At 41.1% G+C, this 25,653-nt stretch overlaps 3 protein-coding genes across 7 annotated transcripts in view; 1 reads left to right on the forward strand and 2 right to left on the reverse strand.

Moving 5' to 3' along the window:
* The window catches only part of LOC107319315 (neural-cadherin-like), a 44,248-nt gene extending 35,651 nt beyond the window's left edge, over positions 1–8,597 (reverse strand). The window contains exons 1-2 of the mRNA XM_015874041.2: positions 7,470–8,597; positions 345–542 (exon numbers count right to left, since the gene is read on the reverse strand). Of these exons, the coding sequence (XP_015729527.2) occupies positions 345–542; positions 7,470–8,496 (1,225 nt within the window). The 5' untranslated portion in view covers positions 8,497–8,597. The remainder of the gene's footprint in view (positions 1–344; positions 543–7,469) is intronic.
* A 1,221-nt stretch (positions 8,598–9,818) lies between these two features.
* Positions 9,819–12,996, forward strand: PDCD5 (programmed cell death 5). The gene is made up of 6 exons (XM_015874032.2): positions 9,819–9,951; positions 10,178–10,218; positions 10,587–10,648; positions 11,247–11,338; positions 11,567–11,638; positions 12,032–12,996. The coding sequence occupies exons 1-6, from the start codon at positions 9,886–9,888 to the stop codon at positions 12,077–12,079; spliced, it is 381 nt and encodes a 126-aa protein (XP_015729518.1). The 5' UTR covers positions 9,819–9,885; the 3' UTR covers positions 12,080–12,996.
* Positions 12,997–13,387: 391 nt separating this feature from the next.
* Positions 13,388–25,653, reverse strand: part of ANKRD27 (ankyrin repeat domain 27) — a 34,632-nt gene continuing 22,366 nt past the window's right edge. For 2 of the 5 annotated variants that reach the window (XM_015874027.2, XM_015874028.2), the window contains exons 19-29: positions 25,386–25,445; positions 25,153–25,272; positions 23,190–23,234; positions 21,442–21,564; positions 20,715–20,912; positions 20,276–20,395; positions 19,522–19,683; positions 18,585–18,693; positions 17,208–17,289; positions 16,401–16,473; positions 13,388–15,285 (exon numbers count right to left, since the gene is read on the reverse strand). In XM_015874027.2, the coding sequence (XP_015729513.1) occupies positions 15,019–15,285; positions 16,401–16,473; positions 17,208–17,289; positions 18,585–18,693; positions 19,522–19,683; positions 20,276–20,395; positions 20,715–20,912; positions 21,442–21,564; positions 23,190–23,234; positions 25,153–25,272; positions 25,386–25,445 (1,359 nt within the window). In that variant the 3' untranslated portion in view covers positions 13,388–15,018. The remainder of the gene's footprint in view (positions 15,286–16,400; positions 16,474–17,207; positions 17,290–18,584; positions 18,694–19,521; positions 19,684–20,275; positions 20,396–20,714; positions 20,913–21,441; positions 21,565–23,189; positions 23,235–25,152; positions 25,273–25,385; positions 25,446–25,653) is intronic. The other 3 variants (XM_015874026.2, XM_015874029.2, XM_015874030.2) reach the window with 3 other exon arrangements.

Genomic DNA, 25,653 nt, shown 5'->3' on the forward strand with positions numbered 1-25,653 from the left:
ACTGACCAGAAGCACAAAAACCCCCACAAGGACAAAGGAATGTCAGCTTCGTCCAACCGAGCCAGGCAGGTGCTGACTGTGGCTACCACTGCTGCTCCTGTGCCCAAGCCCTGTGGTTCTGGAATAACACTCCTGTGTCCACCAGCCTCACACAAAGAGAACATGCTTCCAAACTGACCAGTCTGTCCATAAACTCACTACAAGTTTGTCTTTCTCACCCACAACACCAAAGGCTTGTAAATCTTTCCTAAATAGGAAAGGAAGGTTTTCCACTAAAAGTGAGAAGACAAAAACATCATAATACTGAAGCTTAATACAAATGCCAAAATGAGATTTACATTTACCTTCCAGGAGAAAATATTCTACGGTTCCATTGATCCCTTCATCTGCATCCACAGCCAGCAGCTTATATACTTCAGTTCCTTCTGTAGCTTGGGGAGAAACCACGGCCAAGAATGGGAAGGGCTCCATGGCCCATTCAGGTACGTTGTCATTCACATCCATCACAGTAAGCGTTAAGTGCAACAAATACCATTCTTTCCCTAGCAGTCAAATTAAAATGAAGAAATACTTAGCTATATAACAGCATGCAGAGTTACAAACACGTATCCTGAGAATATAATGTCTGCAATACTGTTGGCATGCAATCCAGAAAAACCTTTTGGCTCTTCTCCTACTGTCATCCAGATACAGACTTAATGGGAGAAAAGTAATCACAACTACTGCCAAACTTCAAGATTGGAGTGACTCATATTACTTCCTACTTCTGCTGAACTTCTTAACCTGCATGTATTTATTCACCAAAAAGTACATCACAATTGAAGAATAGCTGTTTCAACTGAGAAAGTACAAATACATCCAGATACAAACTCCTCTTGTCACTTATTGTTAGTTCACTGAACATTAATATGATGGTTCTTAATACACAATCATAGATGAGGTACACCGCTTGGAAGGAAACTATGGACAACAGCAACAAGACTGAGATTCATCCTCAAATGACCCAATAAGCTTTAGTAATCAAAAACTAAAGGGACTTGGAAATGTTCCCCCCAGTACCTGCCTTTTAATAGTTAAGAGACCTTAATGTCATTTGACATCTGGGCAAGATCAAAACTTTCAGCAATACACGTTGGGTACCTCTGAAACATCTGAATACTTCAGAATTTCATTAGGATAGTCAGCATGAACTGCATTCCATATAATCAAAGAGACAGGCATAAGTGCCTCTCTTGACCTGTCTATGTATCCACTGCTCATGGCCTTGCAGGTCTTACCAGTATGTTATCTTCTTCCATCAATCACAGCCAATCTGATCCTCAGGCAGAAGTACTACATAAATCATCGAGATTAGAGATTATTTCCCTTTCAGATAAAGGCAATCTGGAGGAAAATTTCTGTAAGTAAGTTTCCCCTTGACTGCGTACCATATATCAAAGCAAGGACTACAACAGAACTGCACAGGACTGTACTTGTCTGCACTGAGACCTACAAATGTGACCTGACAACTTGTAGAAACAACATCAGGGTGTCCAACGAAGCATGACCAGACAAGGACTTGCCAGAGGACAAAGAATGTGATGAAGAGACTGGCGAGGACAATAATGTGTAATGTATGTATTTATAGCAGGACACAACATTAACAAGTTCCAAGTATAAGAACATGAATCTGTTTAAAATATAATTCCCTATTCCAACAACTGCTGCAAATAGTAACAGCTTCTCATTTGTTTTAATTGCTATGAGATACATCCTACAAAAGGTGGTCTCTTACAACTGACATCTTTTGTAACCAACTTGGTTGCTTTCCTACAGAAGGAGTGGTGCTAAAACCAGATCTCCAACTGGTCTTTAATAAGGTATGTGAAAATCATTTTTTCCACAGGAGAGAATTAAACACTGTCATTTATGAAAATGATTTCAGATTCAACAACAGCAGAAGGAATTTTAGAGCAATATCTCTCTTTAGTAGTTCAAGGTATCTCGCTGCTACTCTCCAACAGCACACACACCACCATCCCCAGCAGGTACCAGTAGCGATATTAACTACATGTATACACTAGTATGTCAATATCAGTACTAGATCGTTACATGTCTGCTGTAGTACATTATGATTAATAGTGGTTTATTAGTAGTATATAAGTACTACATCATGGAAGAAATAATACACTACAATTCCACTCAAAATCTTAGCAAAAACAGCTTAAAACTGATAATCCTCTGTGTATTTGGGTTAAGTCCTACAAACACACAAACGGGTTCTACTTAAATTATTGGTTCATAACACGGAGTGGTGACAGCAAGGCAACACGCCTGCAACTTTGTTCAGCAGCAAAAGGCCAAGGAGGTCCTACATGAGGAAGCTGTCACGGGCCCAATCACCTTGGAAGGAACTGCCATAGAGTGTTGTAACACACTGCCAATAGGAATTTCTCAGTATTACACACTGGATACTTGACTTTCAAGCCAGGCACACTGTAGATATCTTACACAATTTTTGTTCCTTAAAAAACTCCTCCTAGAAGAACAGTACTGCTGGTTATCTTGTAGGCACACATGCACATTTTGCATCTAACATATTTCCCTCCATAACCTGAGATAACAGAAAAATGTAAATAACTGCTTTCTTGCAAACAGAGCAACAAGACAAAGTTCAAGGAGGTTCTTGTTGCATAGGATGACAGTAATGTAACAGTGGAACACCTCACATTAAAAATTAGCATTTTTTAGAAGCTATACAGTATTCAAATGGATCAAATCAACTTCATTTGATCACTAAGTGTTTTCCCCTGTTCATTTTTCCTCAGTACAATGAAAACAGGTTACATGAGCAGACTGCTCTTTACACACATTTGCAAACACCACTTATCAGTCCCTTTACAACACTGAAACAGCATCCGCCCCACATCTCTAGAGTTTATAGAGAAAAATAAAACTAATGTTATAAACTCCAGACCAGAGGCTTTTCCTGCTTTAGCTGCTTAATTCCCTATTAGAGTCAATTCATCTCTCACCAAAAATCCTTCTTAGAGGAGCTCATTCTGACATTCCCTCCCATAGGAATGACTTCCTTTTTATCTCAATATTACTGACAAGCACCACAGAGCTGAAATTCATCCCCTAACACCAAATCAATCTCACTAATCTGCTGCTGAAGCCTCATCACAGGTACCCATCTACAATTGCTTGCGTCTGCAGCTGAAAAATGATGGGCACAGAAAGGATCTCATACACCACCTTGAACACGCAACTCAGACTGCACTGTGTAACAAAACATGTTAGCTGGCAGAAGTTTCTGCTCATGGGAAACATGTTGATATGCAATGACCCACTTTTTAACCCGCAGAGAAAAGGAATATATGTTCTTCCACTGTGAGAGGGGCAGGAAGGACAGGAAGGCATTAGATCTTAGCAGCTCAGCTAACCACAACTTCTGATGCTCAGCACTGCTTGAACCCAGCCTCAAAATCACATGAGCTGAAATAGCCTGATTGCAATTCCAAACAGCATCGGTTGGATTTGCCTCCAAACCCATCTCCCTTCACCATGTCAAATTACAAAAGATGCTGTCAATCTGTGAAATGCAGCGTACTTTCAGACTTCGGATTTCATTAGGATTATGACTGCCTTTTCTCTCAAGAATCCAACGGAAGAATCTGTAAGACGAGATTTAAAAATAAAATTATCGTATTCATTAAAAATGTGGGTTTCCCTGCCACGGTATAATTGATAAAACTGACAACACCAGACATTCTGATTTCTACATCCGTCAATACAGAGCATTTACTTGAGTGAACATGTCTCTGCAATTGCAGACAAATACGCTACATGCCTTGAATTTACCGAGGGGAAAGGTATTGTATTATCATGATTAAACAACACTGGGTGAGAAGCCGGGCTGCTCTGGCATTTTTAGGTCACTTCAGTTTACTCTTAAAATTTTATAAGGGAGTTAAAAGTCTTGCAAGCCTTTAAGTCAATATCACTATGACATTCCCATCTACATGGGTCAGCAAACTATCTACTCGAGCCAGTATTTTCCCCTTTGCTTTTAAAGTTTTTCCAACTCCTACACATTTACTATAGACACACAAATGATTCTGAAACAAAGGACTTGTTATTTATTTGGGTTAAGACAAAGGAAATATAGTTTGCAACAGGCCACTTTGAAGTACAGTAGTTTGCTCATAACTAAAACACAACCCTTGTAAAGAGATGATGTTACGGGGCTCAAGTTGTGGACAGCCCCCATTCTCTCCTAATAAGACCTATCTATTTCATAGATAGAGTAACGGTAGTTTGTCATGTCCTTACCCTCATCTGGCTTTTAAAATAGAAGTTAAAACATGAAAAATGAACCAAAAAATAAAAGTAAAGAGTCAGAGGAGTTGCATGATTGTGTCAGGGTGCATCTATTAATTACCAATTAAAAGAGAGTAAAGTGACAACCATTTTAGCAGGAATTCCCAGTGCAGCACACATCTACCACCAGCAACAGACAGAAATCCAAGTATGCCCCAAACTGAGATAAATGACTGCATTAATAAACGCAGCAAACATCCTGAGATAACAGATAACAGGTCTTAAATGGTGACTACCAAAAAGCTTTGTAATGAAAGAACTTAGCTATACAGGAGCAGCTACTGTGCATGTGTGAAGCAAGAAGACCTCTGGAAACTTTGCTAAGAATTTTTTTTGGGGGGAAAAAGTCCCCATTTAAAGAAGTGAAATTTCTTTATACGAGTAAGATTAATCTTCTCAAACAATCAGATTTCCTTATTTAAGGAATTACAACACCTCACCAGAATAAGGAATGTCTGAATGCTGTACATTATTAGTTGAACTAAAAGGAAACAGCCTTCTAACTGCTGGACTTGTTTTGCAGCAGAACAGTTTGAAGCAAAAATAAAAACTAAAATAAAACTATTTCAGAACCAAAGAAAGTTTAACTTAATTGCTACGTCAGTCACGGGATCAATATCCAATTTGTTATGTTATAAATCAGCTTTAAGACAGATCCTACCCATATGTTCTACAATTCTATCAGATTAACGGATATGCATTGGAATTCAGTTAGATCTTTTAAAATATAAGGAAAGAAAAAAGCCTATTATTCTTGTAGAAACTAAATGTTTAGGATAACAGACAGTGCATCTAACAGCTTTGCTGCTCAAGTCCCAGAAGACTTACAAAGATATCTTTAATCAGACTGCCCGGCATAGACTGTGTGTAATGTTCACGCTGAATGAACACCAAGATGGGACTTTAAAGCTTCCTGAAATATTCCTTTCTAACACAAGTAAGATCCTCAAACTGTCAGCATCCACAGCTGCCCCAAACACACACACTCAATGTCCACTTTCTTTCAATTTCATAGTGTGAAATCCGCTGCAGTTTAAAGAAGTACATCTGCCTGAAAATGGATGGTTTCAACTGAAGCTCAGGGTGATGTACAGCTGTCAAAGATCATAAAAGAGGTAATAGGAACCACAGAAGACCAAATATCAGCCAGCGATGGTCCACAGAGAATCAGTACAACTCATAAGGGATTAAGGTCTCAGATAGAATTAGAACAGGTGAGCCAAGGATGAAAACCTCTAAGGTTTAAAATATAGGCATCACTCATGTTTGTACCTCCACTCCTATATATTGACTCAGACAGAAAAAGTTGTGTTAATTTAAGCAGGACAAACACAACTGACTGCTGTTAACTATTTGGAAGGCAAGCCCAGCATCACCCCCAGTAAATCCTCTGATAAGAAAAAATGAAAGACAGGATTACCCAGCTAATGCCCATGGATGAAGTAAGGTCAAAGGAGCTCGTGATGGAGGAGGATTAGTGTGATGGGATCTTTCATGCACTTCCCCCAAGCATTAACAGAATAATATTGGCTCCTTCTCAAATGAAATGTTAGCTCTATGAGTGTAAGAGTCTGTGAGTGTAAGATATTTTTCCTTCTGTTCACTGGACAAACACTTGAAACAGCATTATGCTCCTGGGAGATCTAAATAAATTATTTGAGCCCTAATAAATGAAATAATGAACAAAACGTTACAGAAAATGTAAGCCTAACCAATGCTTCTTCCAGGAATGGGTAAGTGAAGAATAGTGCTCAGGGTTGGATGGTCATAGAGGCCAACCAGAGGAATGTGCTTGTCAAGGACCAGGAGACAGAAAACATCTTCAGGAAGCCAAGGCCGGAAATTTAGGTGTTCAGGTTAGAATCTGGTGTACAAGACCAATGTATGAGTCTTTCCTGGTGTTTCCCATTGATTTTGGTTTTAATAACATATTTGTAACTTTTGCAAAATGCAAAAACACTTGGGGCCTATCTTAATAGTTTCAAATTAGTGACTTCAGATCTTTTAAGATTACATCTATGTCCACTGTAAGATTACATCTTTGTCCATTGGCTAGAAAAGCAATTTAAGTTCTTGTGGTATTAAGAGAGAGCATTTAATATAAATGCACGTGTGCTTGCCAAGGGGAAGGAAGGATGTGCTGCTCTGCCTGTCAAAGATGAATGTGGAGTCCAGATTGACTGCAAGGCAGGCAGGGACCTCAATGGCAGTGAGCAGGAAGAGCAGAGCAGGGCCTATGATGTACTCTGGGTCACCCAGCAGCTGAGCCGTCACCAGACAGGTCTGCGGTAATGAGGTATGACTGAGGTCAAGCCAGGGAGCCGGCTAGGAAGGCAGTACAGGGTCAGCAAGGCACATGGCCAAGCATAGAATTCCATACCTAGTGGAGATGGGGCCGGGCTGGAGTCGCAGCACAGAGTCCCCCCCAGGGCATGGGGCAGAGACTGCAGGCAGGGTATTAGACAATCAGTATTCAGCAACTTGAAGAGCTCTGAAGGTACTAAGTCACTATTAACCTGATTAAAACAACAGTATTAACAAAGTTATCTTTTAAATTCCCGCTCCTTGAAACAAACTAACAACTACCAACATGCAAAGAACATTACACTGCACGCTGTCACTTGCCCTCTACCTGGTCTATGAGAGCCCCAATCAAGCTCAATAAAGATGATTATCTGTGGATATTGGCTCCACAGGGAGACTCCGCATCTTCTTAACACCACCACAAGCACAAGCAGCACAAACAAAAGATGCGAAAGGACACAACGATCACCATCCACTGGCTTACAAATATAGCGGAGTTACACTGCGCTCGGGTAGGTGAAAAAACACCTCAGACAATGGAAATATTCAAACAAACCAACCAAACAAAAACCCAACAGTTGTCAAGTAACCGGAGATAAACGATACAGGCCGTTCTACGGACACCGTGTTGAGGTCCCGTGCGGTTTTCTGTGCTATTGTTAATGACTCCGAGTTTCGGCAGCCGCAACACGAGCCCCTTATTACGGCCGGGAGCCGACAAAGCCCAAACCCCAAGCCCAAAGCCCAGAGCCCAGAGCCGCACCGCGGAGCCCACCCGCCCGGTCCGATCCCCACGCACGCACCTTCGCGCTGCCGGACACGGACTTTAACATCCCACGCGGCCGCCGCCTCCCGGTCCAGGGGCGCAGCGACGGTCACCGCGCCGCCGTCCCGCTCCACGCGCAGCGGGCACCGCTCTGCGGGCGGGGACACGAGCTCGAACCAGGCGGCGGCGAAGGGCGCGGGAGGCAGCGCGGCCACGAGGGAGCCGGGCCGGGCGTCTTCGGGCACCGCCAGCGCCAGCGGAGCGGCCGAGGGCGGCGACGGCGGAGGAGCGCGGCGTCGGGCGCGGGGCGGCGTTAGACGGCGGGGCTGGGGCAGCACCTCCAGCCGCAGGGGCTCGCTGAGCAGCGGCGGCCGCCCGCGGTCCCGCGCGTAGAGGCGCAGCGCAAGGGGCGCCCGCAGGTGCAGCAGGGAGCGCACCAGCACCACGCGCCCGCTGCGCGGCACCACGAAGAAATGCGCGCTGCTCGGCCGGGCGAAGTAGCGCAGCTCCGCGTTGCGCCCCGAGTCCGCGTCCTCGGCCCGGACGTGCCACACTGCGGAGCGCAGCGCCAGGGTCTCCTCCACGCGGAGCCGCGCGACGCCGCGGGGCGGCCCGTCCACGAAGCGCGGCGCGTTGTCGTTGTCGTCCAACACGCGGACGGTGATGGCGGCCAGCTCGGCGGGGGCGGCTCCTCGCGGCGCGCAGCTCCGGCAGCACAGCCCCAGGCTCAGCGCGTACAGCGGCCGCGCCTCGCGGTCCAGCGGGCGGCGGGTGCGCAGCCAAACGCGTCCCGAGCGGGCGTGAAGCGCAGCCTGGAAGTGCGCGTGGCCGTCACCCAGCAGCTGCAGGCGCCAGCGGCGGCCCCGAACCTCGGCGCACCAGGACTCGTGTCCCAGCCGGGTCAGCGGGATGCTCAGCCCCTGCACGCGAGTCCCCGCCGGCCGGTTCTCCGCCACCTGCCCGACGAACGACGGCCTCCTCCGCCGCGGGGCGACGCGGGACGCGGCCAGAGCGCAGCACAGCAGCAGGCAGCCCGCAAAACGACCGGCACCCAGCGGCCACATCACGGCTACGGACCGGGCACCGCTGCGCCGAGCGGTGCGGGAATGGGCGGCGGGGAGGGGCCGAACGGGGGAGAGGGGAGAGCCCGGCCAATCCCTGCGGGCGGCGCCGATGGGAGGGAGCTGAGGGCAATAAGGGCAATAAGGACAATAAGGGAGCTGAGGGTAATAAGGGCAATAAGGGAGCTGAGGGCAATAAGGGCAATAAGGGAGCTAAGCCCTGGGGGGAAGGTGCTCGTACCGCCGGTCGGACGGAGCGACCGAGCGGGTGTGTGGGGCGTCGTGCTGAGCCCTGCGTGACTCTGCAGCACGTCGCGGTTCTCTCTGCGTTGTGGAAGGGTTTGCGTTCAGGTGCCGGCTGCTCCATGAGCGTTGTCCCGAATGGAGCTGGTCTGTTCTGGGAATGCTGGTCTGTTCTTTCCCGTCTAATTTTGCAGAGCGAAGCGCAGTTATTCAGAAGCACAGCTGCTGCTGTCTGAACTGCAGGAATGGAATTGGAATGGCTGTAGGAAGGGGGATGCTTTGTTTGTGAGTTTATCGGTGGGTGCCGTTGTGTTGTTAAGGATACCTGCAGAGTTGGTGTGAGCGTCGCTAAAGGAGCGGCGAGCGCTGGGATCGAACCTCGCGCTTTAATCGCTGTTCCGTGCGACGCGGGCGCCCTCTGCTGGCAGCTCGGGGTAACGCCGCGCCCCGTGACAAACAGCAGCGCCGATGTGAGGGACCGTGTGGCCGCGGGATGAACGTCGGGTTGCTTTTATTTAGCGAACGCATTTTAGCCGACTTCACCAGCGCAGTGGTTAAGGACGCCGCTTCTTGCAACACCGGACGCCCCGGGTTCGAATCCCCCCTGTGGTGCAAGTGGTAGCAGTGCCGCTCTGCTACACAGAGGCTCGAATCCCGGGGGGTTGGACTCGATGATCGCTCAGGTCCCTTCCAACCCGCACGAGACTGTGATACTGTGTGATACATCATATACTGTGCGATACATCATATACTGTGCGATACATCGTATACTGTGTGATACATCATATACTGTGTGATACATCATATACTGTGTGATAATTCATATTACTGTGTGATTAATCATATACTGTCGATACATCATATTACTGTGTGATACATTCATTATACGTGTGTGAATACATCATTATACTGTGTGATACATCATATACTGTGTGATACATCATATACCGTGTGATACATCATATACTGTGTGATACATCATATACTGTGTGATACATCATATACTGTGTGATACATCATACGGGCACAACCCGCCCCACGCTCCCCCCATTACCCGCCCGTCCCGCCCCGGTGACGCGCTCAGCCCCCGCCCCGCAGCCGGCGGACGGTGCATGCGCAGTGCGGCTGCTCCGTGACCGCCCCTCAGCCATGGCGGACGAGGAGCTGGCGGCGATTCGGCAGCAGCGGCTGGCGGAGCTGCAGGCCAAGCACGGGGTGAGGCGGGGAGCGGGACGGGACGGGCTGAGCCGAACCGAGGTGAACTCCCCGTGTGTGGGGGCCCAGCTGTCGGTGTGACTTAGCGCAGGCAGCACGGCCTGGAGCTGCTGCTCAGGATGTAGCACACAGGCCGGGTTGGCTCGCATTGATCCATGCTGATTTATCGTTCTTGTCCTGTGATGTTTTTGGATCGTGACTGATTTATTCTATTCTCGTTCTGTAGGATACTTCTGGTGATCCGTCACAACAGGAGGCAAAACAGAGGTACCAGGAGGAACTGCTGGTTTTCACACGGGTCTTCTAAGCGTTTTGAATCCCTCCCTCCCCCCATTTTTAATACTAAAGTTGAGTTTCAGAGTAAAAAGAAACTGTCAGAAAAGAAACGTGAAAGATTTAAGCATAAGGGGGGCAAAAAAACAAACCAAAGCAATTCAGGATGCTGTTATGTGGCAGCTTTATTGGTGGTGTGTACAGCTGCCCGTGGCAGAAATGCTAGAGAAGAAGCAATATATAAACATGGGGTTCTTTTTAGTTATACCAATGGAAACCCTTCTGTGATCTTTCTTGTTTTGTGCCTATCGTTTCACGTGTTTGAAATCTCCCTTTTAAGGCGTATCTCATTCTCATTACAGGGAAGCAGAGATAAGAAATACAATTCTAGCTCAAGTTCTTGATCAAGCAGCACGTGCCAGATGTAAGTACCCGAGGGGCTTTGAAATAAAGAATTCTCACCTGCACTCAGCAAGTCGAGGCCATGCGTGTCTGTATAGAGGCCATGCATGTCTGTATAGAGGCCATGGCATGTCTGCTATAGAGGCCATGCGTCGTCTGTATAGAGGCCATGCGTGTCTGTATAGAGCCTGCATGTCTGTATAGAGGCCATGCGTGTCTGTATAGAGGCCATGCGTGTCTGTATAGAGGCCATACATGTCTGTATAGAGGCCATACATGTCTGTATAGAGGCCATGCTGAAAAAATGGTTGGGGGGAAACCACTTCAGCTTTTCAGCTGCTGATGAGAGTGAGTGGTCAACTGACATCTGAATGATATTAGGACAGTTCTTCCATAGTTAATAGTAGGAACTGCTGTGACTCAAAGTTAGTTAATCTCATAAAGAACAGGTATTTAAAAGTAAGAAATGCAGCTTTTGCTCCTTGTCAAAGTCCCTTCTTCAGTTTATTTCATCATCCTGGCACAAAGATCACAGTTTCCCACTTTCGTGTCTAAAAAGTGACAGTGAAGATACTCAGGTGTGTTCTAGAACAAACTGAACAGAGCCCTTTCTGTTGCAGTAAGCAATTTGGCACTTGTGAAACCAGACAAAGCAAAAGCAGTAGAGAATTACCTTATACAGATGGCAAGATTTGGACAGTTACCTGGAAAGGTGAGTTTTGTCTTGCTTTTTTCCCCCCTAAATTTTCTTTGCATATGTTCATCTTCAAACCTAATTCTCTCAAAAATGTTTAATGTTTTTTTATATCTGTATAATTAAACAATTGAAAAGGGCGCTTGGGAACACTTCTAACCACTGTGGTATAATTCATCAGTCAAATACCTTTTACAAGGGAAAATGCATTTCATTTGTTTGATACGAAGCTGCTACTTCCCCTAGGTATCAGAACAAGGTTTGATAGAAATACTTGAAAAAGTGAGTCAGCAAACAGAAAAGAAAACAACAGTAAAGGTAAGTTTTCTTTCCTAAATGTGGTTTATTAGATATAACACAATCTAAAAATAATATATATGTAATATAGTCTAGTTAAAAACTCAAGCAGGAAAACTGAATGTAGTGCACTATTTCAGTCCAGCATAGAAATTTCCTTTGTATTTACCATCATTTCTCCTACCTGCAATGGTAAATAAGTAGTGGGTTATATCATTAGGAATGGCCTATTCTGCAGATATTATCACTGGGATATCAGTGTTCTGTTGTGAGACAGACCTGTGCTTTTCTTCTGTCCCATTATGTCAGGTTGTGATGGAGTGAAACTTCTGCTTCCCAGCAATAGGTTGTCAGATGGGTGGAGCTGGGGAGACTTTGTGTTGGATTTACTGTGACCCTTGTATTTCATTTTAGTTCAACAGAAGGAAAGTATTGGATTCTGATGAAGAGGATGATTATTAAATAGTACTGTAAGACTGCCAAATAAACGGCCCAGAGAAAGGCAACAGTTATCAGGCAGAATGCAAGATCTGAAAATGTTTACGTTTCTTTACTTTTTTTTAATATATATAAATATGTATAAAGGCCAACAAATGAACTTGTCTTGTAAAATACACCTGAGAAGGGGATTTTATAACTTACATTTTTGTAGTATAAGTGGCCTGAGCGGTGTGGAGTTCTCCACTGCTTGAGTAGCATGAACATTGTTGCCCCTTACTCAGTGTGTAAGCCATGCTTTCAGCACCCGTACACCCTTAACTTGCTGCTATTGGAGATACGGTAACATGAGAACTTCAGTGTAAAGCTGGGAGCAGCCACTCCCTGCAGGAGTTTAATGGACTTGCCTCCAGAGTCTAAGCCATGGAAGTGTTGGAAGCAAGGTTTCCCTCAAGGAAGCCCCTCCAGCAGCTCACAGACTCTCAGCTCTTTACTAGAAATGTATAAATCAAAGTTAAAGCATCAAAGTAGGCATTGTTTGTGTTTGGATTGGGCCCAGTCTCTATTATAAAGAAATTGTTACCATCGTACAATTGAAGTGTTCTACAAAATGATCAGGCTGTCTAAAAAGAAAAAAGCAAGTTAAAATTAACTGTGTAATTGTAAAACAGCACTGTTCAGACATCTGGTGTCGTACGTTCTTAAAGCTACCTCCATTTTTATCAAATGGCTGGAGTGTTTCTTAAAAAAGAAATAGTTTCCCTGAATTTCTGCAACTCCTGCATGAAGTAAAACCTGTGCTGTGCATTTATTCAAAAACATTGTGCTGATAAACACTCTACAACCACAAAGCCCTTTTCTGACATCATTTAACAGAAACATGTATGATCCCAACTGCAGTGTTTTTTGGAACAGAATAAAACTGTTTGAAGCGAGCGCTAGTAAGTGTGTTGTTCTTGTGCAAAAAGCGTGATTTCAGCATGTCTGTTGGGAAGAACTTATAGGAATATTCCCTTCAAATCTTATCTAAGTTTAGACTTGGATCATCACGTCATAAAGTACTGATATTTCTTTAGTGGTAAGCTTGCTTGATTAAGCATGTCAGAGGAATCTTTCACTTACATAAATCATTTGTTACTTGGAACTGGTTGGGATTGTAGTGCTTCCATACACTACAAATCCAGAATGCCTGCAGGGATAAGTGATGTACTCTGTGACAACTTTGTAGCGTCACAGGAAGGAAAAAGACTACAGAGTTCATCTGCTCATCTCTCCACTTGCTCTTTTATCCCACCTCCTTTTTTTTAAATGAAGAAGGAACTTAGAAGTGAAGATGTTCAGGTTCAGTTTACTCTTCAGTGTACTTAACACTTGTATGCCTGAAATCCCAAACCACACAGCACAGATATGAGGTGAACTCTTTAAATGCCTACGAAAATAAGAGGAAGTAAATCCACAAAAAGACACAATGCTTTAAATAAGCACTCAGAGAAAACAGTGTTTTCAAGAATTACCTTTACTAGCTTTTTCTTTCCATCTTTTGGCACGAATCCAAGGCACATTAGAAAAATCAGATAAACTCATAAATTATTAGAAAAATAAACACAAGATCCTCAACTCCAAATGTCCACGTGTGCACTTTGCTGCAAATTTTACCTCTTAGATTAAAAAGTTACTTAAAAAAAAATCACCAGTATGTCCTCCAGCCTTCTACTTTGCCAGGCAGTTTATTAATATTGCAATTAAAAGAAACAGAATCATTCATACAAATATTTTACGAAATAAAATGAAAGCTGGATGTGGTGAGGCAAGAATAAAAAAAATACTGCACTTAGGAACCTGGCCTGTGCTATGTACATGTTTTACTACTGTAACCAAAATGGTAGAAAACAAAGTCCAAATCTAAGCAGCCACCTCAGTTACTTGTGAGCTTTTGAATCTTCAGTGATGACCTCTGGGAATGATCTATTCCAACAAAAGCCAGCTGATGCGAGAGGTACCTTTCAGAAATTGAAGGTCACTTCTTTAAATAACAGTCTGGGTTCAGGCTCTTAAGCAGCGGTTTTGTCTGCAGATGTCGCCCAGGTTCAGAATCATGAATATTTGAGCATTTTTGGAATGGCTGGCTTCAGAGGAAGAAAAAAAAACAAACCTTAAAATGATTTTGTGTGTCCTTATGCACTCTTGCTTCTACATATTTTTTAGCCAGGCTGAACACTGAGCTGACAGTTTAGCCTTGCAAGGGTTCTCCTCCCCACTGTCTTGGCTCCTAAAAAAACCTTGATGTTGCAGATCCGATACAGGGGAGCGTTACAAAGAAATTAGCAAAGATTAGTTCCCTTTATATTATTAGCATGTATATATGTCTAACGTGGTGTCACAGATGTTATGGACTACTGTTTTCTCAGCTACTGAAATATACAGAAATATATGCTATAACAGTTTGTAATATTTCAATAAAAATAGACATTTTGATTACCTCTGTCAATAAATAGCTCGTTATCCAATATATCTTCTTATATATAAATATATATATATGTTTATATATATTTATCCATTGTAGTGGTAAAAACTGAAAATGCAAAAATTATTCAAAGACTTTAAAAACAAGGCGGATGGCTGAAAAAATACAATACAGGGTTTGGTCTGGTTTACTGTTACATGTAATTTTTTAGTAAGTGCTAAGTAGAACAGGAAGGTAGCTTTACTGCCTACATTTGTCAGTACTTCCCTGTTTGTTGAGATCAGTAACGATCTGGCTCTGTAGTTACCTCCAGCACAGATGGAGGATTCAGTCTTCAAAGTTCCAGGAACATTCTGTTTCTGCTGAAGAGTCATCCCTGTATTCTCTTCTGAAGGCATAGCTTGCAAGTGTCACTGTGTTCTTTGATATGCAGCAAAGGGATACTGAAATCAACACCACTTCATTCCTCAGCTTTTGACATCACATTTGCGCTCCTTTGTCATTGTTTGGAAAGCAAGTCATCACAATAGTCTCTTGATTGTGAAATACTTGGACTTTCAGGGCTGGATAAACTGACACTCTCTGCTGAAAGGGGTACATTAACGGTGTGTCTTCGGTGCATTAATTTACTCCTACAAGGAGTTTCTGTCATGTCATCATGTTTCATGAACTCGCCGCTGCATTCTGCGTCAGTAATCTTAGCTTTGTTCTGGTCCAGTGTTTCAACAGATCTTAACTTGGTTTTATCAAAGCTTTTAATAGCTAACTGTGGGGAGAGAAAAATGGCACATCAAAAGCACTGTCTGGTTTCTTCACCACAAAAATGGACAATTAAAATAGTTCCATTAATGTAATTATCACATTAATGTGATGATATTCTTGACACTGAGAACACAGTCAAGAATTAGAAATAGTGCACTTTGTAGGACAGTTATCTTCAGTCTAAATATGTGAAAACAAAAAGAGACCAACTTGCCACAGCATACACATCCATCAGTACCAGAACTGAAAAGACCATCAAGGCATTCTAAAACTTATTTTCCAGTATGATCTTATCTCTTACAAGCATCTTTTGTAATGCAGCTCTTAAGTTACTGTAACCATTGTTTCTCATAACACTAAGAAATGTGCAAGCAGTTACAGAGACAGGCTCAACTAGACACCAAAAAACCAAGCATGCTAATGACAGATTTTCTGAGAAAATAATGAAGGGCAGAAAACAATCATCAGACCCTTTGGCTGAAATAATGGCCAAAAACTGAAAAAGCTTCAGAAAGAGGTTATGGCCTGTGAATTTACAGATCTATGACAGTCAAAAATGGTAAGTGTGCCATACGTCACTGTCACATATGAGATTTTTTGTCAGCTGGTGCACTTCCATGATATGCTGCCTTTGATGATCCACAGCTATAAAATCCAAATCCCACATTTAATTAGCGGGATATTATCATTAATGCTATTAAGAATTAATAAAATATTACAGTCTTGTAGTATTAATTTGGCATTCTCAATTTGCAAATATTAAATCTAACAAGAAATCCATGGAAATAGAGGAGCATTTCATTTTATAGATGAGGATAAGAGACAGAGACATCTCACAATATGCACTTTTTCAAGCATATCCTAGGCTGGACAAGCAACAGAAAAGACAAAGGAATCAAACCTGCAAGAAGAGGTTTAGGAAATTTAAAAGGAAGTTTGAGACATTTAAGAGATGTATATTAGTACGATTAAGTCTGGACAAGGATGGAACATTAGCAATTTAGCAAGCACATCAGAACCTTGGGAATTCATTGACCACCACCAGTAAAGAGATTTCCCCGTTACATTATCTATGTTAATAGCAGATATATATTATACAAGTAATGTGTTTCATCTTACCTGGTGCAAATACTGATAGTCAAAATTAGGGACACTTTTATCTCTTGTTATTGTTCTCCGTAAATGTTTCGCTCTAAAATACAGTTTAAAGAAATTCAATTTAACTTAATAAAGAGACACTTTCATTCAGTCTTTCCACGAGTCTTGATGATGGAAAACCCACTAGGTGGCACTATCTCTGCACACAAAGGCAACTATCTGACAATCACTTTTTCCACAAAATAATAGCCTACTACTATCTCCTGTGTTTTAGAATCATAGAATCCTTGGATTTGGAAGGGACCTGTGAATGCCATCTGGTCCAACTCCCCTGCAGTGAACAGGGACACCATAATTAGATCAGGTTGCCCAGGGCCTTTATCCAGCCTCCCCTTGAAAGTCTCTAGGGGCGGGGCATCATTTTATCACAGAACTGAAATTTGGAAGACTACAGCCAAAACCCAACATCTCAGTGAAGCATTCAGATATTTTTAAAACAGCCTGCCTCAGAATTTGCTGATTTATGGCATAGCAAGTATCAGTGCAAAAACTATTGTCAATATGTTTACCAGTACTCCTTTCAGAGGTCAGCTTTTCCCCTTCCTGCTTCACATCACATCACTGCTGTTCACCACCACTGAGTTTGCCTAGAACATCTGTCTGGTGATATTAATGTTTATGCCTCTGTGGATTAATGTATACTGTCAAATTAGTCATGTCTGATGTGCAACAATGCTTGGCCCACTTTTGGGCTTTATTAAGTAATGACAGGTTGTGTTTACTAATGGGGAACAATAAATGTACTTCCAGGAAAGCTTCTATGCTTACTTGTTAAATCTGTTAATTGACTGGACGAGTTGATGTTGTCTGCTTATGGGATCATCAGCTTTCTCACATGGCTCAGAATTCACTAGGAGTTTAAAAGAACAGGCAGCTGTAAGTACAGCTGAGTCACAGTGAAGTATTTAAAAAAAATCTGACTGAAAAGTGATATCTACTGACAGACAACTTAAATTTCGTTGTAAAAACGCAACAGTAATAACTTGAATCCATCACCATTTCTCTTTGGAAATTTTAAACCATTTTAAGTTGCAGGAGTGAGTGTTCTTGATCAGATTAACATGACTGGCCAAGATTCTGGAGAGACCATTTAATTCTGGACCTTGAGGTTCCCAATTCCAGTTTTTACAAATGTGTGTAACTAATGCTATTCCACCTCTTCATCAGTGCTTCTCAGTTATGTCTTTTGCTGGTCTTTTAAAACTATTCCCATGATATCTGAAAGGATTGTATCAGTCTCTGGCATCAACATATGGTGATAAATTTTGTTTTAACAAAATATTTACATTCTTTCCTGAGGAAGCAGATGAGGTATTTTGAAAAGTCTAACTAAAACTCATGGATGCTGAAATGGGCACTGCTACCTCTTCTTTTCCTTCTGTTCTGGCCATGCAGCCTCAAATGTCTTCTTTCCACAAATGGGAGGGCAGCAGGCCTTTTGCTATGCTGAATTGTGCAGCCCAGCACAAAACTTGTTATATCCCTTCTCCTCTATTTGTGAATTGCATCAGCTGGGAAATCAACTGAGAAATTTCAAAGCCAGAATAAGGAAGCAGTAGAAAAGGACAACCAGAAGCAGAGGGAAGGAGAGATAAGGAGATTCAGCTGTACCACCAAACTCTATGATGTCTCTCAACGTATTTGTTTAGGCTGTACTAAACACTGTCATTTACAAAAGGCATTCTTTTGCAAATCTTGCTTGCTGGCCTAGAAAATTGTTCCTGAAGCTTTGATTTCTGTCCCATAATCTGAGAGACAGTAACACACTGAAGTACCACTGCCTAATCTGTTTTAGGGTATTGTGAATGACAACCAGAGGTGATTTAATCCCTTCTTCTTTGCACTGAAATGGACAAGTATTGCATGGTTAATTATATCACCTCAAATGTACTGTGTTTTTTTTCTAACATGAAATGATTTAGTATGTAAAATTCCCTGCTATGCACCAAAAAAGTGAAAACTGAGTTTGTGGAAGATGTCATACATGTAATTAAAAGTCTGCCGAATTTAGTTATATTATTTTAAGTGTTTCTTGTAATAAATATGAAAAACATTTGGCTATTCTTTAATTATGAGTAAATCATATTGTTACACATTAATTCCTAAATCTCTTTCTATTCATAACAGTGGAAATATCATATATACCTTTTTTCCTTATCTTGATAGTAGCATGCCGCTCACATTCCTTTTCTCCCTCTGCTGACGTAGGTATGCAGCTTGCTGCTGTTTCCAGCAACTTCATGATATTTGAATTCTTAATTTTAAAAGTTTCCATTTTTATCAGTGTTGAAATAAAAACAGGGAAAGAAAAGTACAAATTCAGAATTACAGTTCATGCAGGTGTGTTAGCTGCCAAAACAAATGTACAGAAGAATATCTTCTTATAAATAAAGATTTCCTATCAGCTTGACTCTGGACAAAGCTTCTGTTCCATAGGGTATGCTGTACCAGAATGCTTCTGCCATCTCTGTGTACTATTTCAAATTATACCAATGATGGGTAAGCTCATTTGTGATCGATAATATGCATAGAATTTTGTGGCTGTTATGCTACACATCAGAAGCTATTTAAGTACCATAAGATAGTAACCATGCATCAAATCATTTAGAGAATAATTCCTAATAACCTAGTATTAATGAAACAAACGAGCTGATGATGACAAGATAAACAGTATCAAAAAGCATGAAGGGCAAAACATGGTGGGTGAAACAAGATTGCTATCAGGGCAAGTGATTAGAACAGGGTATTTGTTTTCCTACAGCCTGCATTTCTTATGCTCTCTCTGCCACTACTAGCATTTTCTTTAGTGTCTTTTTCATACATGTATGTGCTTTCACCCTTCCTAAACTCATCTGTTTTGTCTGGGAGTTTTGTTTTAGAAGCACTACAGTTTTCACATATCACAAGTCATCGTGCAATAATCAGGCATCTTAGTCTTTATATCACATATAACTTTTGAATAGAGATGCCTTGGCCAGTGAAGGGCCAAAAATGCTGCTGTGACAAACAGTTACATTTGTTTTACATTACATCTATGGAACTTCGGAAAATCAAATGTTGGAAGCAAACTTTCTGCACTCACTGGCTCAGCACAGTCTGCAGGGGTGCAGTTCCTTTCATTCCGTATGTGTGTCATTGCACCTTTCTGAAGCAGCAACTCTACCAGGGCTTCATTCTTCCTTATGACAGCCTCATGCAGTGCTGTGTTTCCTTTGGCATTACAAAGGTTAACAGACGCTCCATGCTGGACAGCGAAATAACATCAGAGTTATAAAGAAAAAGCAGCATAAAATTGAGATAGCACGTTATTATTGTGCTTCTCTCCCCTTTCATTTTCTATGCAGCAACGAGAACAAAGCAACAGCAGCCTTGTAGCTATATACAAAAACAGAAAGCATATGCTAGCAATCACCAGTTCAACAATAAGCCACCTGGTCATATTATTATTTCCTACCCTCTCTTATCCACAGTTTCATGAAGAAACTCATTTCATTTTTTTGTGTGTATCTTCTATATGGGCCAAGTCTAAAGGAGACTTAAAAATAAACAACACACAAAATGCTAAAAAAACACACCCATTTGATACAATCACAAGCAAGAAAACCTGCCATCTGCCAGAGAGAAATTCCACAAAAGCAGTTAGCTGTACAATCACAGAGTAACATTTATCTCATCAAAAACTGTGAAAGGAGAAAGAGGAACAAAAGCTCATTATTTTTTTTTTTCTAAGTAACTTTAATGGAGAAAAGCTTAAATAGTAATACTAATATGAGTCCTAAACAAGCATGGGTACCACATAAAAATAGTATTCTGAACACCGTATTCAGTGATCTTACCTGTAACAACAAGGCAGTAGTCTCATAGTGACCATTCAAACACGCATAAATTAAAGGAGTATTTCCATATGCGTCCTTTTTATTTTGTTTAGCATTATAATCCATTAGACATTCTACCACCTGTTGGAAGAAATAACTTTTAATTTAAGATAGTACCTAACCACAATCATGCACGTTTCTTTACAGGTATAAATCTGTAAATGCAGAATTGAAAAAGGGATGGAAAAGATTGAAGAAAACAAGTCTCAGTTTTGCCAAACAGATGACAATCAAAAGCATTAATTCTTATCATACTAGTTGCCATACTTTAGGTTGTACAAGCCAACTATCACCTCAGTCTTAAGCATCATTAATTTTAACTGTAACTGACTTATCTTGTTACTAATTTTACTCGTGGCTCTGTGTTAAATAGCTTGCATTTATGAAGAGGCTCCATTACCTGGGAGTGACCTTTCTGGCAGGCTAAATGAAGAGGCACTGCATGTTCTGCATTCTTGGCACTGATACTGGCTCCATGTTTCAACAAGAGAGAGACAAGGTCAGAGTGCCCATGCAGAGCAGCCATATGCAATGGTGTAAAACCATCTTGATTTGAAACATTTACACCAAGGCCATTAGCAGGGACCCTTGCAAATATCTGTTGAGCAATTCACAAAACAAAATACATAATTAATTCTGTTACTTTCCACTGACCAAAAAACAATCAAATACCTACTAAGTAAGACACCAAGCAGATGGACAGACATTGCAAGAACTTCAACTACAGAACCTCGCCGAGGACCTTCAGGAAAAGAGCTGGTGAACCAGAGCAGTTTGGCAGTACTTTTCAAGTTCTTTTCTTTTTTCCTTCCAGTATACTGGAAGATACAGCTCCCGATATAGGAATTCCTGGCAAAGTATTTATGTTATTAGAAACGGATTAAAGCTGTGCATGTTGAGAGGGAAGCAAGCCCCAGAGTTTCTATATAGCTGTTAGGATGCTGTTACATACAGAGACTGGGTGTTAATAATTTATGGATCTAGATTTCACAAATAGACACTCATGCTCTTGCAGACACTACCTATTTTACTGCACTAGATAATAGTACTTGGTAACACATAAATTAACTAAAATTATTTTTATTCATGAACACAAATTATTCTATTTACAGAATGAATATTCCAACCTTCTGTGCTGGCCCACATTTTGAGCACTGGCATAAAGGATGGCAGAATTCTGGTTTTGATGTACTGACTGTGTCATCTTCATCTTCTAAGTCTTCTTCGGTCCATTCCAAGAGATAACGTACCTGGTAGAAAAAGCAAGTCCTCCTTTATAGATCCCAGAGGTTCCACATCCTAATAAATCCACATAATTGCATCTTATACAAGTACAATTTTACAAACCCATATGTGTGAATATCACAGGAAGACTATATAGCTACTCCTAGCATCACTTCCCCTGAGGCAAATTAAAACCTCAAATATTATTGTTGACAAAGCAGCTAGAACATTCACCAAGTATAGCAGTGAAGTAAATTATAAATGACTTCCTGCTGCCTAATCAAGACTTTAGTGTTCACCTCTGTTCAAACCTTCCAAATCCCTTTATCTCAGATGATGATTAGACCTAGATTTGTGCCAGCTCGTGTCAACGTGAATTCTGTTTCATCTTTTTCTTTAACAAACATAAGAAGTGACAAGGATAACAACATTTAATCAATGCCCAAAGTTTGCAGGGGCACTGAGTTTTCTTAGGTTGGTTACTTCCCAGAAGCTTGACAATTTCACTTTTCCACAACGTATAATGCCCTCTTTCTAAGAGAGAGCTCTTCAGTGAAACTAGTCTTAGGATTCAGAGCACTCCTGCAGGCTCTACAAGCAGCAACACTTACTGCAAGTTAATTTTAAACTAAATTCTATGCAACAAAGCCATTTAAAAAATACACTTTTGCACTGGAATCATTAATCCAGTGTAAACTAAAGATATCCTAGAATTAGTTAAGGGTCCATTAGTGAAGTAAATGACCATGTTATACCTGTAGAAAGTATAGCTTGAGAACCTCCTTCCAAAAAACTGCTACATAACTGAAATGTATTTGGGGAATAAAGTTTAATCCTTTCTAGACAGATCTTCCATACTGTCCTCAAATACTTCTTTCTCACTAAAGACACAGAGGATTTACCAAAGCGAGCTGAATGTTATTTTCAGAATGCAGAACTGTCATTGGGTCAGTTAATTAAAATAACTCTCACCGATTAACATAATTATCTCTAATTTAAAGTATAATTGCTTTTGAAGTTTACAGGTGCTATGATAATGACAAAAGTTGTGGGTTTTGGCTTCTTGAAGAATCAGAGTATAACTATTATTTTTCTTACAACTTCCAGTTTCGTGGCACTTTGTTTAATGCCTCCTCTTGCAAAGCTGAACTGGCTATCAGACGAGAAATCTACAACAGCACCAATGACCCTTCTGATGCTTCTGTTTCTATGGAGACAGAACTCAGGCAGTCAGAACAAGATAAGGATTTTCAAATAACCCTTTTTTAAATAGATCTGCAAGCTGTAGATGATATGCTGATATGCAAGCATGTATGTATATACATGCATTCTAACTTCAGCAATATGGAAAGTAAGGCCACAAAAAAAATAAGGTGACTGTCATCTGAATGCATAAATTACTTTTTTAAATGCTTCTCACTGACTATGTCTTTTGATCGGTGCTAGATATTATAAATACAAAACAAATAGTAGACAACATTCAAACCATTAGATAATGCAGAAATGTAGGGATTAAAAAGCATTTCTGGATTTGTTTCTGAAGGAAGATACTAAGTGAAGCATTCTTACCCTATTATTTACAAATAACTTCCTCAATTTGAATGAGGTAAATTAGAATTCAGTAATATTCAACAGCCATTTTAGGACTCACCATTTCCAGATCTCCATCAGCAACTGCTCTTAAGAGTTTTTCCACCTATGTATGAAGAAAATTGATTTGCTTTGTTAGTATTAAGCTGTGCATGGAAAATCCTGTCATATTTCACTGGTCTGATCTCCTTAGGGTTTTAACAGAACAGGACAAATCTTGTACAGGCAAAAGACCAGAGGCTAGATTAAATCTCTCCAACCCTTATTATTTATTTTTAGGGAAGCTACTAAATTTTGTTTTATTCCACATTACTACAGTTCTAGTATAATGTGAAGTTCCTTGAAGTCATGCACTAGGCCCTCAGGGCAGCATTCTTCTTACCCAGCTTGCAATGTCTAAAAGCCATCTGTCTAAAGCTAAACTCCCTCCCTGGCACCTGCAAAATAGAATGCAGACAACAAACAACACCTATGTACAGCTCAGCTCAAATTAAGCATCTAAGATGTCGGAAATGAATGGTGCTCTGGAGGTACTAAGTTCTCTCCATCAATTAAGGAGAAAAACAGGTGACTAAACTTAAGACAATTGTCTTTCACACATGTGAAGGCAGGTAAGCTGTATCCTCTGCACATGCACATCTAAAATGGACTAAAAAATATTAATAAGATCTGTACCTCTCTTAAATTTCCCTTAGCACAGTTCCCTCATCATACAGAATAACGTCACCATAGAAGCTGTTAATGATTTTCAGGGATCAGTCTTATCACATAGAAGATACCTAACAGTAATAGCAAGTGACCCACAAGTTCTGATAATTTCTTTCCAAAAACAGCTTCCTTAGAGTTCTAAAAATTGCCCCAGGCCTTAGCAGTGGAGAAATGTATAAATCTATTATGCAGCTTATGGATTATTTATTAAGAGTACTTGGGCTAAAATGCCTGCTCCATGTGTTCTTCCATCTTTCCAGCGTGCTTTCTCATTCCTCTGTGGAAGGTAAGTACTCTCCTTCAAGTGTAAAAAATAAAAGAAACAAAGCCACTTGATGACACCTACTGTAGCTCACTCACATATTCAGCTTATCTGCTGCTGAACAGAAATTGTGCTAAGACTTACTAGTTCCAACAAATGACACTCCAAATTTACATGCCTGGCTCCTTTTCTAAGTTGTAAATGAGACACATTCAAAACTATATGCCATAACTAGCTGTAATGAAGACCCCATTGCATTCCTTTAATCCATGATCTAAGCCTTGAAGTCTGGAAAACTGACCTTATCAGTTTCCCATTACTTCCAGTGGCATCACTCCGTTTATGAGGATCTCTCAGGATTAGGCCCTTGTCTCTTTGCTTAGTAAGAATAACAGCAGTGAGCCCCCATTTGAAACCTGGCAAACAGAACTGTCCTAAAGCTGGATTACAGGAAGAGGTCATTAACCCCAAGAATATGAGGTGTAAGCTGCTTGTAATCTTTTCCCCTGGTTTGAACTACAGTCTTAGCTCTCCTGAGTGATAAATTTGTTCCCTCAAGGAAAAGCAAATCCTCAATCTATCAGGTAAAGTTTTACATACATTAGACCTCATTTACAGAGCCTGTGTGCACAGAGAAGTACACTCTGACATCCAGGCTCCCACAGAGTAAATAGATACCAAAGTGTACCTTAATATTGTCCTTTTGGCAAACTTTACATCTGTAAGTTTCCTGATGATTTTTAGAAAACAGGAAAGTTTGGAAAGAGGAGAACATGATAGCAGAAGGAATGCAAAGAATTAAAATGCAGAAATGATATGGAGGGAAGCAAAGATATTGTGGAAATCAAATCGGAAAAAACAGAACAGGAAGATAAAAGAAATACAAACAGAAGCATCAGGGACCGTCTTGGGAGGGTATAAACCAAAAGTATGGATTTAAGGTTCCAAATGAAGTTTAAAAAAAAAAAGGATATTTTTGAAGAAGCAGATTAAAGCAGTGCGACACAATATCAATCTTTTAGGTTCACTCACTTTGCTTTTGCCTCAGTCTTACCTCTTTATAAGTGTTCTTCACTTCATCTTGCCTTATATCAATTGATGCTGATGACAAACTAGAGACGGATGATCCTCTGCTGAAAGTTTCTGTTGAGTGCTGAGGAGACCTAAGTGGTGACTTCAAGTTGGGGAAAAAAAAAACCAACAAAAAAACCAGAAAAATTTACGTCATCAGATTGAGCAGGTTAAACATAAGGAAAAAAATGTTTACTGATTTCCATTGATTGTTACCTCAGAAGCACTCTGTCCCCGCTCAAAGGTTAGATAGTTTAATTCCATCAGTGACAAAATCTGCATAAAAATATTAATAAGGAAAACCAATGTAACTCCACTGACTGAAACATAAATTAGCTGACAATGTTGTATTAGTAATAGATTACAACTGAGAAGATTAAAAGTAGCAGTCACAAATTTATGCTCTGTACTACTGAGAGATTGCATTCATACTACTAGATTTAAAACACAAGCGTTTTACCTCAAAAGCAAACATACGTTTTAA

The sequence above is a fragment of the Coturnix japonica genome, chromosome 11 (assembly GCF_001577835.2).
Source record: "Coturnix japonica isolate 7356 chromosome 11, Coturnix japonica 2.1, whole genome shotgun sequence".
NCBI classification, from domain to species: domain Eukaryota; kingdom Metazoa; phylum Chordata; class Aves; order Galliformes; family Phasianidae; genus Coturnix; species Coturnix japonica.